The 18,077-nt window shown below is 42.7% G+C and overlaps 1 protein-coding gene across 1 annotated transcript in view; it reads left to right on the top strand.

Annotated features, from left to right (window-relative positions):
- The window catches only part of LOC111963363 (1-phosphatidylinositol 4,5-bisphosphate phosphodiesterase beta-1-like), a 28,632-nt gene extending 10,555 nt beyond the window's left edge, over nucleotides 1–18,077 (top strand). Inside the window, 23 exon segments of the mRNA XM_070443274.1 lie at nucleotides 11,036–11,193; nucleotides 11,443–11,525; nucleotides 11,611–11,695; nucleotides 11,864–12,050; nucleotides 12,244–12,299; nucleotides 12,436–12,535; nucleotides 12,623–12,707; nucleotides 12,953–13,077; nucleotides 13,230–13,384; nucleotides 13,486–13,650; nucleotides 13,909–14,008; nucleotides 14,134–14,236; nucleotides 14,473–14,587; nucleotides 14,698–14,836; nucleotides 14,940–15,053; nucleotides 15,165–15,381; nucleotides 15,519–15,678; nucleotides 15,751–15,827; nucleotides 15,947–16,036; nucleotides 16,868–16,925; nucleotides 17,695–17,781; nucleotides 17,906–17,986; nucleotides 17,988–18,077. Coding sequence (XP_070299375.1) covers nucleotides 11,036–11,193; nucleotides 11,443–11,525; nucleotides 11,611–11,695; nucleotides 11,864–12,050; nucleotides 12,244–12,299; nucleotides 12,436–12,535; nucleotides 12,623–12,707; nucleotides 12,953–13,077; nucleotides 13,230–13,384; nucleotides 13,486–13,650; nucleotides 13,909–14,008; nucleotides 14,134–14,236; nucleotides 14,473–14,587; nucleotides 14,698–14,836; nucleotides 14,940–15,053; nucleotides 15,165–15,381; nucleotides 15,519–15,678; nucleotides 15,751–15,827; nucleotides 15,947–16,036; nucleotides 16,868–16,925; nucleotides 17,695–17,781; nucleotides 17,906–17,986; nucleotides 17,988–18,077 — 2,630 coding nt within the window.

Raw genomic sequence — 18,077 nt, 5'->3', positions numbered from 1 at the left:
AAACATTGTAATTGTTCCTGTATAAATTTAGCCTCAAGGGAAAGGTGTACAAAAATCTGTGCAAGTTTTTGTGAAAGTTTAAAAAAACACATGGGTAGTGCAATTAATAAAACTGCTGTAAACGTAAGTTCCATAACTGAATAAACCTTCTTCCGCATTTTGACACGCACGGAAGTAGAGGGAATTTTAAATAAGCGTACAAATATTATTTTGATCAACTCTTGGTTTAGTGGGCAAAATGATAGTTTTGAAGATTTAATGAATTCTTGGCTAACTTCTCGCGACAATTGTTTTTACACAGGAGCGCGGATGAAAAACAGACGAAGGGTTACTAAAAAGCTTCCTAGTTGAGATTGGCTAGACAAACCCGATTTTGGTAAATCCGACTTGTTTCAATTGAAAAAGCAGAAGAGTAGGGGTATGAACTTTTATATAGAAAACATTGTTTTTCTTCAAACATGCGGGAGAGGTCAAAACGGCAGTTGGATCTATGTAATATGAGTTGTTTTGAAATTAATGAATACTACTGCATAAACAGCTCTGAACGAAATTTAGTTTTCGTCTAGAAAGTGGAAGCCAAGAAAAACCAGGCGAAAGGGTGTACACAAAAAGTAACCGGCCTCGTGGAGTTACAACAGGCTGAGGTATGGTTATATTATGGGAAAGAAAGGGGACTTGGGGTTCGTTCTGGAATGCGAACTAGTTTCCGTAGATTAAATTTAATCTACTTAAACATATATAAAACCAAGTTTTTCATATCTGAATAAAAATTATAACTTGTGGAATATATAGAGAAATAACTTGAGTAACCAAGGACAGTCAAACGTGTAGGGCACCACAAACAGCACCAAATCATTTCAAAACGGGTTATTTCTTTTAATTTATTACAATTTTTTCTACATTTTATAGAAAATAATGTAGAAAGACATCAAAATATGAAATAAAAAACATCAGAAAATCATAGTAGTAAAACACCCACAAACAAAAAATCTAACAAATCTCAAATAATAACAGTTTGAAGTTGGTAATAATCTATATATATACGCTTGAGTCACAAATACATAAATAAACTCAGTTTTTCAACAATTCACCTAGACAATTTAATACCGCGATGACCTTAGAGACAGGTCAGTATATGGATCACTGACACTTTTTATTTTTAAAAAATGCTGAAAATGTACAAGAAGAATAATAGATCCAGTAGGAGAGGGGATGATTTACTTCAGCCTTTATTGTCTCTCTCATCACATTCCCCACAGAATGCGGGACTCATGATAGTTTACATACACTCAATTAGTTATATGTTAGCTATGTGCCTTTAAATTGTAGGCATATTAACTTTGGTGTCAAACCGTTTGGGAGTAGGTCGATTCCTTCCACAAGGACGTACCACTCACGTCGAACTTGTCAAAAATGCTATAAATTGGGGTGAATTATTATATCCAATTCCTAACTGAGGACATGGTGTAGACTGAGTCAGGTTATGAGGCCTCCATCATGGTGCGCCAACACGCTTTTTTCAGTTATGCCCACAGAATTTTCTTATAGGAATTCGAGAAGTCAGAGGTCATTTGTTGATGGCCAGATTCCAATACCTTTGAACCGTATTGTTGTCCTTTTGTCAACTCTCTCTAGCGGCTAAGGGGCCAGCATTAAGGAATTTATGGAAATGAAAAGCTATGCTCAATAAATTATAATCTTGCCTGCTACTGGAAAACTCGTGGCCATGAAGATATGTTATGCGATTATAGATTTGGATAGAAAAATCACTCATAAACAGTTTCCAAAACTGTATGAAAATAGTGTCTGTGAGTAAAGTCTTGTGAGTATAACAGAACTGATGCAAATTGCAGTTCCTGATGTTTCCTTCTCACTAAGATGTACAACAGTCTTTAGACACATAGTTTCAGCCTTGCTATTCCTGATAAAAATTGGAAGTAAGAGCATAGTCGAATGTGAGGACCCCTAAGTGTCATTAAGAGCTTTTTACATGCCGCGCGCTCGAAGAGTACCTTTTCCTTGTTTACCTATATTGACGACGTTATTGTTCCCGGATTCTTTAATTAATGGAAAATATTGTCGATTAAAATTTAGAGCTAAAAACAACGGTGAAGGACTTGGGCGGATATATAACACGTTTGAACTATTGTTTCTATGAAATTATTATCGGATACAATTTGGCATATTTTTGTCTGCCTGTTTTGACTGCGTTGAGGCCTGTGGATTAACTGAAGAAAACGCGCAAATAAAAACAGAGGTTTTTGGATATAAAGAGATCTTTATCGTAATCATAACAACGGGAAAATTTATTTGAGTAAACTGAATGGTCTGCTGAGTACAATACTATATGAAGATCATCAATAGGCTTAAGGGAAATTTCATTTTTATGTCTTTATATTTTCTGACTTTGTATGTAACTTCTTTCTACTGGCTAGTTACTGTTTGTAAATGATTTGTCTGCTGGGCTATGTTCTCTTAATAATTGTAAAGGGTGGATTAATGCTTTCGCAGTAAATGCTATTTCATTAAACATCTGATCACCGCTGGTTGTGAGTCACTAATAAGTTTAAATCTCTTAAACCTATGTATGAGAAAATATGTTTTGTTTTTCTGAATTTTATAATGAGTATTTGTATTTGAATTTGGCGCCCTCGCCGTTTCTACACTGGCTGTGAAAGAGGTGGGCCAACGCTATATGCTTTGGGGCGCAATAGAGTTAAAGTCTCAGTACCCCTAGAGAAAGTTTGTAAGTCTATTTTGCAACAACTTTGGATATATATGCTTGGGGTCATCTGTAACATTTGGGCAAGACCCATTTGCGACAAAGCTTTAACTTCCTACTGATGTCTTGAGAATGTGCTCTCAATACATCGCACATCCATTTTCCTTCCCATGATCATCTATTTTGATGAAGTGCACAGTCCCTCCTAGCAAGCAAAGCACCACCTCAAACATAGATGCTACCCACCATCAGTAAACACCGTGCTTCCACGGTTTGGGAATGTGTGCTTGGCTTGCAGCTCACAACCACCAATTTGTCCTTCAAACATTAAACGATGGTCATTATGGCTCAAAAAGATATCTAAGCCCCTTTTTGTTTCATCAGACCCTAGAGATCGATTTGTAACTCTATTAAGAAGATAATGATCTTTTGCGCCGACCAATGGCAGATTGCAAACCTTAGTCCTCTCGTAAAACAGGCTTTTTTAGTTTTTAATGGTGGTTTTGGAGCAGGCGGCTTTCTTCCTTGCTGAGGCAGCCGCGCACATTTCAGGTTTATGTCGATATAAGGACTTGTTTTTACAGTGGATAAAGATACTTTGTTGAACCTGTTTCTCCTCCAGCGTTCTTCACCAAGGGTCCTTTGCTCGTTGTTTACTGCGGGATTTGATTTGCACTTCACACCAAAAGTAACGTTCATGCCTAGGAGACAGTGAACGCGTCTCCTTTCCTGAGTGGTAATGACCGGCTGCGTGGTCCCGTGGTGTTAATACTTGCATTACTATAGGTTTGTACAGATGAACGCACGTGGTACCTTCAGGCGTTTGGAAATTGCTCCCAAGGATAAACCAGACTTGTGGAGGTCTACAATTTTTTTCTGAGGTCTTGGCTGATTTCTTTTGATTTTCTCATGATGTCAAGCAAAGAGGCACTGAGTTTGAAGGTAGGCCTTGAAATACATCCACAGGTACACCTCCAATTGACTCAAATTATGTCAATCAGAAGCTTCTAAAGCCATGACATCATTTTCTGGAATTTTCCAAGCTGTTTAAATGCAGTCAACTTAGTGTATGTAAACTTCTGACCCACTGGAATTGTTATACAGTGAATTAAAAGTGAAATAATCTGTCTGTAAACAATTGTTGGAAAAAAAGTAGTATTTGTCCTAACCGACTTGCCAAAACTATAGTTTGTTAAAACTTCTTATCAATAGGGGGGGGGGGCGCTGTTTTCACTTTGGAAAAAATCGTTCCCAATTTAAACGGCCTCGTACTCTATTCTAGATCATACAATATGCATATTATTATTACTATTGGATAGAAAACACTCTCAAGTTTCTAAAACTGTTTGAATTATATCTGTGAGTAAAACAGAACTCATTTGGCAGCAAACTTCCTGACAGGAAGTGAAAATTCTGAAAATGGGGCTCTGTTTCAGGGCCTGCCTATTCAACTGGCTTATATTTATCGATATACATGCACTTCATACGCCTTCCACTAGATGTCAACAGGCAGTGGAAGGTGGAATGGGGTGTCTAGCTTGATCTGAGGTCGAATGAGAGCTTTTGGAGTGGCAGGTCAGGAATTTCCTTTGTCTACCAAGGCGCGAGGCGGAGCTCGACATTAGCTTCTGAAAAGCTTTCGGTTTACATGGCGAATATCTCCGGCTCTGATTTTATTTGATACATGTGATAATAACATCGTAAAGTAGGTTTTTTCAACCGAGTTTTATCAGTTTATTCAACGTTTATTGGGACTTTTGGAGTTTTCCATTCTTTGCGTCACGAGAGGGTGGGAACGTTATCAACCTTGGCTAGCATTGTGGCGCGAATTCGACAGAAGAAAAGGACATTCTAAAACCAAACAACAATTTATTCTGGACCAAGGACTCCTTGTACAAGATTCTGATGGAAGCTCAGCAAAAGTAAGAACAATTTATGATGTTATTTCGTATTTCTGTGGAAAATGTTGATTCCTATTCTCCGCCGTTTTGGTGAGCGATGTCTCGTAATAACGCAAGCTGTATGTTATGGTAAAGATATTTTTTTAAATCTAGCATGGCGGTTGCATTAAGAACCAGTGTATCTTTCATTTGCCATACAACAAGTATTTTTATGTAAAGTTTATGATGAGTTCTTTGGTCAGATTAGGTGAGTGTCCAAAATAGCTCCGGACATTCTGGGGAAATGTTGCTACATATTCACAATGTATAACCACGGTTTGCAGCTCTAAATATGCACATTTTCGAACAAAACATAAGTGTATTGTATAACCTGATGTTATAAGACTGTCATCTGATGAAGTTGTTCAAGGTTAGTGATTAATGTTATATCTTTTGCTGGTTTTTGCGATAGGTTCCTTTTGCGGTGAATAAATGCATTTGTGTGTTTGGCTATTGTGGTAAGCTAATATAATTCTATATTGTGTTTTCACTGTAAAACACTTAAAAAATCGGAAATATTGGCTGGATTCACAAGATGTTTATCTTTCATTTGCTGTACACCATGTATTTTTCATAAATGTTTTATGATGAGTATTTATGTATTTCACGTTGCTCACTGTAATTATTCTGGCTGCTTCGGTGCTATTTGTGATGGTAGCTGCAATGTAAAACTATGATTTATACCTCAAATATGCACATTTTTCGGACAAAACATAAATGTATTGTATAACATGTTATAAGACTGTCATCTGATGAAGTTGTTTCTTGGTTAGTGACTAATTATATCTCTATTTGGTCGGTTTTGTGATAGCTACCTATGCGGTAGAAACATGGTGAAAATATGCGGTTGAGTCTTTGGCTATTGTGGTTAGCTAATAGAAATACATATTGTGTTTTCGCTGTAAAACATTTTAAAAATCGGAAATGATGGCTGGATTCACAAGATGTTTATCTTTCATTTGCTGTATTGGACTTGTGATTTCATGAAAATTATATTATATGATATCCCTGTCCCGTTAGGCTAGGCTATGCTAGGCTATGATCCCGGATCCGGGATGGGTATCACTGAAAGGTTTTAACAAGAGATTTGTGGAGTGGTTGAAAAATGAGTTTTAATGACTCCAACCTAAGAGTAGTAAACTTCCAACTTCACCTGTATATTTACAAATGTGTGTTTGTATCTGTGTATGTACAGTGAGGGAAAAAAGTATTTGATCCCCTGCTGATTTTGTACGTTTGCCCACTGACAAAGAAATGATCAGTCTATAATTTTAATGGTAGGTTTATTTGAACAGTGAGAGACAGAATAACAACAACAAAATCCAGAAAAACGCATGTCAAAAATGTTATGAATTGATTTGCATTTTAATGAGGGAAATAAGTATTTGACCCCTCTGCAAAACATGACTTAGTACTTGGTGGCAAAACCCTTGTTGGCAATCACAGAGGTCAGACGTTTCTTGTAGTTGGCCACCAGGTTTGCACACATCTCAGGAGGGATTTTGTCCCACTCCTCTTTGGCAGATCTTCTTCAAGTCATTAAGGTTTCAGGCTGACGTTTGGCAACTCGAACCTTCACTCCCTCCACAGATTTTCTATGGATTAAGGTCTGGAGACTGGCTAGGCACTCCAGGACCTTAATGTGTTCTTCTTGAGCCACTCCTTTGTTGCCTTGCCGTGTGTTTGGGTCATTGTCATGCTGGAATACCATCCACGACCCATTTTAATACCCTGGCTGAGGAGGAGGTTTTCACCCAAGATTTGACGGTACAGGCCCCGTCATCGTCCCTTTGATGCGGTAAAGTTTGTCCTGTCCCTTAGCAGAAAACACTCCAAGCATAATGTTTCCACCTCCATGTTTGACGGTGGGGATGGTTTCTGGGGTCATAGGCAGCATTCCTCCTCCTCCAAACACGGCAAGTTGAGTTGATGCCAAAGAACTCCATTTTGGTCTCATCTGACACAACACATTCACCCAGTTGTCCTCTGAATCATTCAGATGTTCATTGGCAAACTTCAGACGGGCCTGTATATGTGCTTTCTTGGCAGGGGGACCTTGCGGGCTGCAGGATTTCAGTCCTTCACGGCGTAGTGTGTTACCAATTGTTTTCTTGATGACTATGGTCCCGCTGCCTTGAGATATTGGACAAGATCCTCCTGTGTAGTTCTGGGCTGATTCTCACCGTTCTATGATCATTGCAACTCCACGAGGTGAGATCTTGCATGGAGCCCCAGGCTGAGGGGAGATTGACAGTTTTTTGTGTTTCTTCCTTTGCGAATAAATCACAGAAACTGTTGTCACCTTCTCACCAAGCTGCTTGGAGATGGTCTTGTAGCCATTCCAGCCTTGTGTAGGTCTACAATCTTGTCCTGACATCCTTGGAGAGCTCTTTGGTCTTGGCCATGGTGGAGAGTTTGGAATCTGATTGATTGATTGCTTCTGTGGACAGGTATCTTTTATACAGGTAAGAAACTGAGATTAGGAGCACTCCCTTTAAGAGTGTGCTCCTAATCTCCGTTCGTTACCTGTATGAAAGACACCTGGGAGCCAGAAATCTTTTTGATTGAGAAGGGGTCAAATACTTATTTCCCTCATTAAAATGCAAATCAATTTATAACATTTTTGACATGCGTTTTTCTGGATATTTTTGTTGTTATTCTGTCTCTCACTGTTCAAATAAACCTACCATTAAAATTATAGACTGATCATTTCTTTGTCAGTGGGCAAACGTACAAAATCAGCAGGGGATCAAATACTTTTTTCCCCCACTGTATATTTATAAATGCGTGTGTGTCTCTGTGTGTATGTATATTTATCAAATCAAAGTTTATTTGTCACGTGTGCCGAATACAGCAGGTGTAGACCTTACAGTGAAATGCTTACTTACAGGCTCTAACCAATAGTGCGAAAAAAAAGGTATGTGTGTGTGTAGGTAAGTAAAGAAATAAAACAACAGTAAAAAGACATTTGAAAATAATAGTAGCAAGGCTATATACAGACACTGGTTAGTCAGGCTTATTGAGGTAATATGTACATGTAGGTACATGTACATGACTATATGCATATATGATAAACAGAGAGTAGCAGTAGCGTAAAAAGAGGGGTTGGCGGGTGGTGGGACACAATGCAGATAGCCCGGTTAGCCAATGTGCGGGAGCACTGGTGGGTCGGGCCAATTGAGGTAGTATGTACATGAATGTATAGTTAAAGTGACTATGCATATATGATAAACAGAGAGTAGCAGCAGCGTAAAAGAGTGGTTGGGTGGGGGGGGCACACAATGCAAATAGTCCGGGTAACCATTTGGTTACCTGTTCAGGAGTCTTATGGCTTGGGGGTAAAAACTGTTGAGAAGCCTTTTTGTCCTAGACTTGGCACTCCGGTACCGCTTGCCATGCGGTAGTAGAGAGAACAGTCTATGACTGGGGTGGCTGGGGTCTTTGACAATTTTTAGGGCCTTCCTCTGACACCGCCTGTTGTAGAGGTCCTGGATGGTAGGCAGGTTTGCCCCAGGGATGTACTGGGCCGTACGCACTACCCTCTGAAGTGCCTTGCGGTCGGAGGCCGAGCAATTGCCGTACCAGGCAGTGATGCAACCGGTCAGGATGCTCTCGATGTTGCAGCTGTAGAACCTTTTGAGGATCTCAGGACCCATGCCAAATCTTTTTAGTTTCCTGAGGGGGAATGGGCTTTGTCGTGCCCTCTTCACGACTGTCTTGGTGTTTGGACCATTCTAGTTTTTTGGTGATGTGGACATCAAGGAACTTGAAGCTCTCAACCTGCTCCACTACAGCCCCGTGGATGAGAATGTGGGCGTGCACGGTGCTCCTTTTCCTGTAGTCCACAATCATCTCCTTAGTCTTGGTTACGTTGAGGGATAGGTTGTTATTCTGGCACCACCCGGCCAGGTCTCTGACCTCCTCCCTATAGGCTGTCTCGTCGTTGTCAGTGATCAGGCCTACCACTGTTGTGTCGTCTGCAAACTTATCACAACTGTTGTGTCGTCTGCAAACTTAATGATGGTGTTGGAGTCGTGCCTGGCCATGCAGTCGTGGGTGAACAGGGAGTACAGGAGGGGACTGAGCACGCTCCCCTGGGGATCTACAGTGTTGAGGATCAGCATGGCAGATGTGTTGCTACCTACCCTCACCACCTAGGGGCGGCCCGTCAGGAAGTCCAGGATCCAGTCGCAGAGGGAGGTGTTTAGTCCCAGGTTCCTTAGCTTAGTGATGAGCTTTGAGGGTACTATGGTGTTGAACGATGAGCTGTAGTCGATGAATAACATTCTCATATAGCTGTTCCTTTTGTCCAGGTGGGAAAGGGCAGTGTGGAGTGCAATAGAGATTGCATCATCTGTGGATCTGTTTGGGCAGTATGCAAATTGGACTGGGTCTAGGGTTTCTGGGATAATGGTGTTGATGTGAGCCATTACCAGCCTTTCAAAGAACTTCATGGCTACGGACGTGAGTGCTACGGGTATGTAGTCATTTAGGCAGGTTGCCTTTGTGTTCTTGGGCACAGGGACTATGGTGGTCTGCTTGAAACATGTTGGTATTACAGACTCAATCAGGGACATGTTGAAAATGTCAGTGAAGACACCTGCCAGTTGGTCAGCACATGCCCGGAGCACACGTCCTGGTAATCCATCTGGCCCCGCAGCCTTGTGTATGTTGAACTGTTTAAAGGTCTTACTCACGTCGGCTACGGAGAGCGTGATCACACAGTCGTCCGGAACAGCTGATGGTCTCATGCATGCCTCAGTGTTGCTTGCCTCGAAGCGAGCATAGAAGTGATTTAGCTCGTCTGGTAGGCTCGTGTCACTGGGCAGCTCACGGCTGTGCTTCCCTTTTGTAGTCTGTAATAGTTTGCAAGCCCTGCCACATCCGACGAGCGTCAGAGCCGGTGTAGTATGATTCAATCTTAGCCCAGTATTGACGCTTTGCCTGTTTGATGGTACGTCGCAGGGCATAGCGGGATTTCTTGTAAGCTTCCGGGTTAGAGTCCCGCACCTTGAAAGCGGCAGCTCTACCCTTTAGCTCAGTGCGAATGTTGCCTGTAATCCATGACTTCTGGTTGGGGTATGTACCTACAGTCACTGTGGGGACGACATCCTCGATGCACTTATTGATAAAGCCAGTGACTGATGTGGTGTATTCCTCAATGTCATCGGAAGAATCCCGGAACATGTTCCAGTCTGTGATAGCAAAACAGTCCTGTCGTTTAGCATCTGCTTCATCTGACCACTTTTTTATAGACCGAGTCACTGGTGCTTCCTGCTTTAATTTTTGCTTGTAAGCAGGAACCAGGAGGACAGAGTTGTGGCCGGATTTACCAAATGGAGGGCGAGGGAGAGCTTTGTACGCGTCTCTGTGTGTGGAGTACAGGTGATCTAGAATTTTTCCCCTCTGGTTGCACATTTAACATGTTGATAGAGATTTGGTAGAACTGATTTAAGTTTCCCTGCATTAAAGTCTCCGGCCACTAGGAGCGCCACCTCTGGGTGAGTGGTTTCCTGTTTGCTTATTTCCTTATACAGCTGAGTGCAGTCTTAGAGCCAGCATCTGTCTGTGGTGGTAAATAAACAGCCACGAGAAGTATAGCTGAGAACTCTCTAGGCAAGTAGTGTGGCCTGCAATTTATCACAATATACTCTACTTCAGGCGAGCAAAATCTAGAGACATCCTTAGATTTCGTGCACCAGCTGTTGTTTTATGCACAGACCGCCCCCCCCCTCGTCTTACCGGAGTGTGCTGTTCTATCCTGCTGGTGCAGCGTATATCCCGCTAGCTGAATATCCATGTCGTCATTCAGCCACGATTCTGTGAAACATAAGATATTACAGTTTTGATGTCCCGTTGGTAGGATATTCGTGATCGTACCTCGTCTAATTTATTGTCCACTGATTGCATGTTGGCGAGTAATATTGACGGTAACGGCAGCTTTCCCAGTCGCCTTCGCCGGGTCCTGACCAGGCATCCGGCTCTTCGTCCTCTGTACCTGCGTCGCTTCCTCTTGCGAATAACTGGGATGTCGACCCTGCCGGGTGTTTGGAGAATATCGTGTGAGTCTTGCTTGTTGTTGAAAAACTCTTTGTCTAATCCGGGGTGAGTGATCGCTGTCCTGATATCCAGAAGCTATTTTCTGCCGTAAGATACGGTTGCAGAAACATTATGTACGAAAAAAACCACATAATAGCACAATTGGCTGGGCGCCCGTAAAACTGCTGCCATTTCTTCCTGCGCCATTTTCTTTCCATATGTATATATATAAATGTGTGTGTATCTGTGTGTATGTATATTTATAAATGTGGTGTGTGTATATCTGTGTGTATGTATATTTATAAATGTGATGTGTGTGTCTGTGTGTGTGTAGCGGGGCAGCTGGCAGGAAGTTCATCAGTGGAGATGTACCGTCAGGTGATGTTGGCAGGTTGTCGCTGTGTGGAGTTGGACTGTTGGAAAGGACGGACCGCAGAGGAGGAACCAGTCATCACGCACGGCTTCACCATGACCTCAGAGATCTGCTTTAAGGTACACATACGCAACCACACACACACACACACAAACATATGCATGCTCTGAAAACTCCTGCGTCAAAGCTAACTCCATTCCTAATCTAAGGCTAGAATAGTCTTTGCAACAAATTAAAAAAGAATCCTGCTTGCCTTGTCCACGTGCTTCTAAAACATTGCATTTTATACTGATATAGTCTATAACTGATAACTTCTATACATGTACATAAAATAACCAACTACTATAACATCTCCTTTTGCTCTACAGGAGGTGATTGAGGCCATCGCTGAGTGTGCTTTTAAAACCTCTCCTTTTCCTGTCATCCTGTCCTTTGAAAACCATGTGGACTCGTGAGTAAACATAGAGATGAATAGGCGAATATACTAGAACATCTTTGGTGAACTGCTCCTGACCCATGACCTCTAATCCTAACAGGCCAAAGCAACAAGCCAAGATGGCAGAATACTGTAGGTCAATTTTTGGAGATGCACTACTGATAGACCCACTGGAGAAATATCCTGTACGTTTTTAGCACACTCACACACACTCACACACCCATCCACATCCACACCGATACCCACAAACATGTACGCATGCACACGCGCTCTGATATGTGTGTGTGTGCGGTGGGGGGTGGGTTGGTGTGTGTGTGTGTGTGTGTGTGTGTGTGTGTGTGTTCGTCTGTTAGCTGGAGTCTGGGGTACCCTTGCCAAGTCCTCAGGAGCTGATGGGTAAGATCCTCATCAAGAACAAGAAATCCCACAAGCCCCCGGCTGCCCATGGCAACAAGCAACTGGCAGAGCATCCAGCCAACCAGGACGCAGCAGAGGAACAGGCAACAGATGAACCCTCATCTCCTAGCAACATCACAGCCGGTGAGCCTGACTGCAAGTGTGCTCTAATGTATAAAAATTATGATAATAATAAAAATCATATTCATCATTTTCACCACTATCATTAGAGCTGGTGAAGGTCTCTAGAAGCCTTTTATAAGAGTCGGCGAACATTTGTCTCTTTTTGAGTTCATGAAAATGTAAACAGATTCTTCTCTTCTTTCGGGGGAAATAGAGGCTGAAGACGATGACGATGATGATGATGATGACTGTAAGAAGACTTCAGATGAAGTGAGTTCAGTAGCTTGCACTCTGCTACCATGGTTACTTGGTTACCCTTTAACACTGGTGATGTACTGTAGGTTAGAGGTGAAGGGTCAGGGTTGGGGTAACATGGCTGCCTGTTATGTGATGACTTTGTCTCCAGGGGACAGCAGAGGAACCGGAGGCCGTAGCTACAGAGGAGATGTCCACTCTGGTCAACTACATCCAGCCCACCAAGTTCAACTCCTTCGAGGCTTCCAAAAGTATGCTGGCTCACTGCAAATACACAAAGACGCACGCACAAACAAACACACACAAACACATAATAAACCATTATGTTCTTTCCCCAGAGGTTAATCGTAGCTATCAAATGTCATCATTTGTGGAGACTAAAGCTCTGGAGCACCTCACCAAGTCGCCCGTGGAGTTTGTGGAGTATCCTTAAGATTCAGCTGACCTGTAAATAACCCCAACTACAACCCTGAACCCGAACTCAACTCCAGTATTAGTTTGTCATGTTGTTGATTACTTTCCTCTCAAGGGTCACGTTGCTCTATCTTAGCTTATTCCATTAAAGAATAGCTGCAGTTTAGTCTCATCAAAGCAGGTGACTATACAAAGGCTCTACTCTACTCACCGTAATGTAATGTCATGTAAATGTCTTTAACCTGTCCTCTCAGATATAACAAGCAGCAGTTGAGTCGTATCTACCCTAAAGGCACGAGGGTGGACTCCTCCAACTACATGCCACAACTCTTCTGGAATGCTGGCTGCCAGCTGGTGGCACTCAACTTCCAAACGATAGGTGAGACATTTTGATTGTGTTGCCCTCGATGTGATCTAATAAAATAAATTGTTCACAAACTATAGGTGAAGCAGCACTGCTTACTTTACCTATAACCACTGACCTCTCTTAACCTCTGACCTCCCCCTGACCTCTCTCGCTCTCTCTCCCAGACCTGTCTATGCAGTTGAACCTGGGCATGTATGAGTACAATGGGAAGAGCGGCTACAGACTGAAACCAGAGTTCATGAGAAGACCAGACAAACACTTTGACCCGTTCGCTGAGAGCACCGTGGACGGCATAGTGGCCAACACTGTCAAGGTCAAGGTAAGAGTTACAAAATACCATAACACAACACACTGTGGTTAACTAATTAACCAGTTAGTTTAGACTAAACTGGTGTTATGAAATGAGCTTCTCTCCTACAGATAATCTCAGGCCAGTTTCTGAGCGACAAGAAGGTAGGTGTGTACATAGAGCTGGACATGTTTGGTCTTCCTGTGGACACCAGGAGAAAAGCCCTGAAGACCAAGACGTCCCAGAGCAACGCTATAAACCCAGTCTGGGACGAAGAGCCAATTATCTTCAAGAAGGTGAGAAACAGTGACCAACTGGGTTTGAAACCAGGTCTCCTGCACGCCATAAAATGGGACTGTGTTAGCCCTCTGAGCTAAAACCTAGGGAATTCTTCAGGTCTCAACAAGCTGTATAACCATAGAACGCAAGTGTATAATATTGAAGAGTAACAGTATAACTGTATAACTGCGTAAAACTGTATTATTTTAACTGTATAATTGTGTATAATGTTAAAGTATATCCATGTATGACTGTGTATAATTGTGTTGTTGCAGGTGGTTCTCCCCACGTTGGCCTCTCTGAGAATCACTGCGTTTGAGGAAGGAGGAAAGTTCATAGGTCACCGTATTATCCCTGTGCCAGCCATACGGCCCGGTAAACATTCTATTTACCTATAAACAGTAAACACTGCCTCTGCAATGAGTTTGTCATCTCTTTCTCTATAGTCCCTATTGTCCTCTGTTGTTCTCAGGTTATTAACTGTGTTTTATCTATCTCAGGTTATCGCTACATCGGCCTGAGGAATGAGAAGAACCAGTCTCTGATTCTGCCTGCTGTGTTTGTCTACATTGAAGTGAAGGACTATGTCCCAGACACCTTTGCAGGTAGGTCTGGTATACGACAATGCCTATTAGACCTGGAGGTCTCTATGTAAGCTTAGTACCAGTTTAGAGTTCAGTTTGTCCACATAGTATCAAGGCTAATCCCTAATGTGTGTGTGTGTGTGTGTGTGTGTGTGTGTGTGTGTGTGTGTGTGTGTGTGTGTGGTGTGGTGTGTGTGTGTGTGTGTGTGTGTGTGTGTGTGGGGTGTGTGGGTGTGGGTGTGGGTGTGGTGTGTGTGATGTAATCGAGGCGCTGTCTAACCCCATCCGGTATGTAAATCTCTTGGAGCAGCGGTCCAACAGCTGGCTGCTCTCATCTGGAGGAAGAGGGGAGGAGGAGACCAGCAAAGAGGTTTGTGGTCAAACTAGGGTTTTGTGGTTGAAAATTATGGACAGTAAAAACAATGTACGTATTTAGAAGTACCGTTACATTGCTATTGTTGTTGTGTTATTGTATTAAAGATTGAGGCTAATGCTGATCAACCCGGGCTTGCTGAGCCAAAAGCCAACCTACGATCTGCTCCTTTGGAGAACGGTCTCAGCCCCAGCCCTACCGTCACACCCAGAACTCTGACTAATACACCCCAGTCTGCAGCTACAGGTAACCCCTGACCCTGACCCGCTAACTTCTATCTGCTATTGCCACACCCAAGACTGCTACAATGTCACTGCAGATGTATTGACATGAATGATTTTCTCATTAGGAACGGAGCACGCCAACCAATCAGTCACGCCAACCAATCATCATTTTCTAGTTGTTTCAGAACCAACCAAACCAGCGGCGAAGACTGAAAACATGGTGCAGAGCGTTCTGATAGGTCAGAGGGAGAAAGGGGGGAGGGGTTGTGTGTGTGTGTGGTGGTGGTGTGTTGTCAGTATAAGATGGTGTGTAGTCTATGTGTTCCACTGTGTGGTCTCTGCCTGTTCAGATATGGAGGCGGCCACACTAGAGGAGCTCAGGCAACACAAGCTGATAGTGCTGGAGCAGAAGAGACACTACAGGGAGATGAAGGATGTGGTGAAGAGACACCAGAAGAAGACTTTGGAGATGGTGAAGGAACAGACCACCAAGTACAACCAGGCTCAGAACCAACACACACGCAGACACAACGCTCTCCTGAAGACTAAACAACATGGTAAGACAAGGTAGGTAGGGTGGAGGGTAGGCAGATCTGGTAGAGTGTAGGGTTGTGTGTGTATGTGTGTTGTCCCTAACCCCTGACTCATGTCAAGTGTGTGTGTGTGTGTGTGTGTGTGTGTGTGTGTGTGTGTGTGTGTGTTAGAAGTTTGTCACCCGGAGGGAAGGCTGAACTGAAGCAGTTTGATGAGGATGGAGAGGGGCAACTGAGGGAGCTGAGAGAACAACAACAGCAACAGCTACTGGAGTTGAGACAGGAACAATACTACAGCGAGAAATACCTCAAACGAGAACACATCAAACAGGTAACACGCACACACACAGATTATATATTACATAATTGTACATTCCAATACTGTATATCACCACTATTGCAGATGAGTGAGAAACTGACTACAGTGACTGAGGAAAGCCAGAACAACCAGATGAAGAAATTAAAAGACATCTGTGACAAGTGAGTTTGATATGACTGTGAGACATCAGTTTAACAGAGATGCGAAGTTAGTGTACTATAGAGATATAATTGGATATAATTCTATCAAATATATAATTTGTGATGCTTCACCTTTGCAGAGAAAAAAAAGACCTGAAAAAGAAAATGGACAAAAGGAGAACAGAGAAAATCAAAGAAGCTATGACAAAAGAGAAGCACTTGGTAGAAGAGTAAGTGTACCAAACCCTATAACTTCAATCATTAAACCCTCTCCCTGGCTCTGAAGAGACAAACTTTGTAGCATTTTACTGCTGAGGTAGGGTACTATCCCCCGCCTCAACCTGACCCCATTGTCCAGTGGCAGAGATCACTTCATACCCCTCTGTGTCAGGGTACGACCAGGTTTACAGGGAACTCAGTCAATCAGGGAACCTGGTCAGCCAATCACAGACCCTATCTGGTGGGGTAACAGCCCCCCCCCCCCTTCTATCAGTACCTCAGTCTCTCACTACAGCTCCAGGAATTAACAACAAGTTGACTAACCTGGCTGCACAAACATTCAAGGACTCACCTATGGTCCTCACTTCTTGGCTGCTTATTCTCTGGACATTCCATCACTAGTGTTAGCGCATTCATGACCATAAAACCACTATACACTACAACTAGTTTTCTCCTCTGTAAAGTCATGTGTACCTGTCTTGGGTGTGAAATAAAGTGTGAATTGTATCCCTGTCTCCTGCTGGTCATTATCAGTCCTCTTACCAGGACTCTGGGACAGATGAATCTATACTAAACCGGCACATCTTTCGGAAACCACGACCAACAGGTGGTGCTCTTTTTCATGGATAGGTACAATTGTGCTGGACTACCAGTAGCGATGGGATGCAGTTCACACCGCATGCCATGCCCCTGACCAGGCGTGCATGCCGGCGAGAAGAGGAGGAGCGGAGACTCCAGTGCATAGGGAAGAAGCTCCAGCAAAGAGAACTCTATGTTTGTGTGTGTGACAGAAAGAGAGGCTGGATTTCTGTATGTATGACTATTTATTATTCTGTTGTTAGGGGGAAGTTGGAGATCAACAAATCATATGTGAATGAAGTGGTACAGAACATCAAAAGGGTAAGGATGGAAGGATTGGGGGTCAGATAGTCTCTCGTGGATAGTGGTGTAAAGTACTTAAGTAAAAATACTTTAAAGTACTACTTAAGTCATTTTTGGGGGGTATCTGTACTTCACTATTATATATTTTTGACTACTTTCACTTTTACTTCACTACATTCCTGAAGAAAATTATGTAATTTTTACTCCATACATTTTCCCTGAGACCCAAAATACATTTTGAGAGGTGGAGGGTGACAGGAAAATGGTCCAATTCACATACTTATCAAGAGAACATCCCTGGTCACCTCTACTGCCTCTAATATGGTGGACTCACTAAACATTTGTAAATTATGTCTGAGTGTTGGAGTGTGCCCCTGGCTATCTGTAAATTAAACAAAACAAGAAAACTGTGCTGTCTGGTTTGCTTAATATAAGTAATTTGAAATTATTTGTGCTTTTACTTTTGATACTTAAGCATATTGTAGCATATATATATTTAACTTAAGTATATTTAAAACCCAATACTACTTGAGACTTTTACTCTAGTATTTTACTGGGTGACTTTCACTTTTACTTGAGTAATTTTCTATTAAGGTATCTTTACTTTTACTCAAGTATGATGATTGGGTACTTTTTCCTCCACTGCTCGTGGCCAGACATCACTCTGTACTCTTGTTGGAGAATCAACGGCGTGACGTCTGGTACTGTTATTTTCCTGTGAAGTGATAGCGCTTCCAAGATGGAGCAGTCCAATCACTGAAGGTAACCTCTCTCTTCCCTGCTCTAGCTGGAGGATGCTCAGGCAAAACGCCAAGAGAGACTGGTGAAGCAGCACAAAGACATCCAGCAGCAAATTCTTGATGAGAAACCAAAGGTGACATACCAACTAACCCATGACCTCTTACCTTTAAATCTGTAACCCTAACCCTAAACCTCTAGCATCTAACTATAACCCCTGACCTCTACCCCTTTCTCCTAACTCTGACCTCTGACCCCAGCTGCAGGGTGCAGTGGAGGCGGAGTACCAGGAGAATTTCTGTCTGTTGCCGGGGGAGATCCAGGACTTCCTGCAGAACAGGAAAGGGGGGGGTCAAAGGTCACGTCGTGCCTCGGCCCTCCACCCCCCATGACATACTCTCTGAGGAGGAACTAGAGGACCGGAGGAAGTGA

Source organism: Salvelinus sp. IW2-2015, linkage group LG4q.2 (genome assembly GCF_002910315.2).
Source record: "Salvelinus sp. IW2-2015 linkage group LG4q.2, ASM291031v2, whole genome shotgun sequence".
Classification (NCBI taxonomy): domain Eukaryota; kingdom Metazoa; phylum Chordata; class Actinopteri; order Salmoniformes; family Salmonidae; genus Salvelinus; species Salvelinus sp. IW2-2015.
This window is presented reverse-complemented; position numbering and strand designations above follow the sequence as displayed.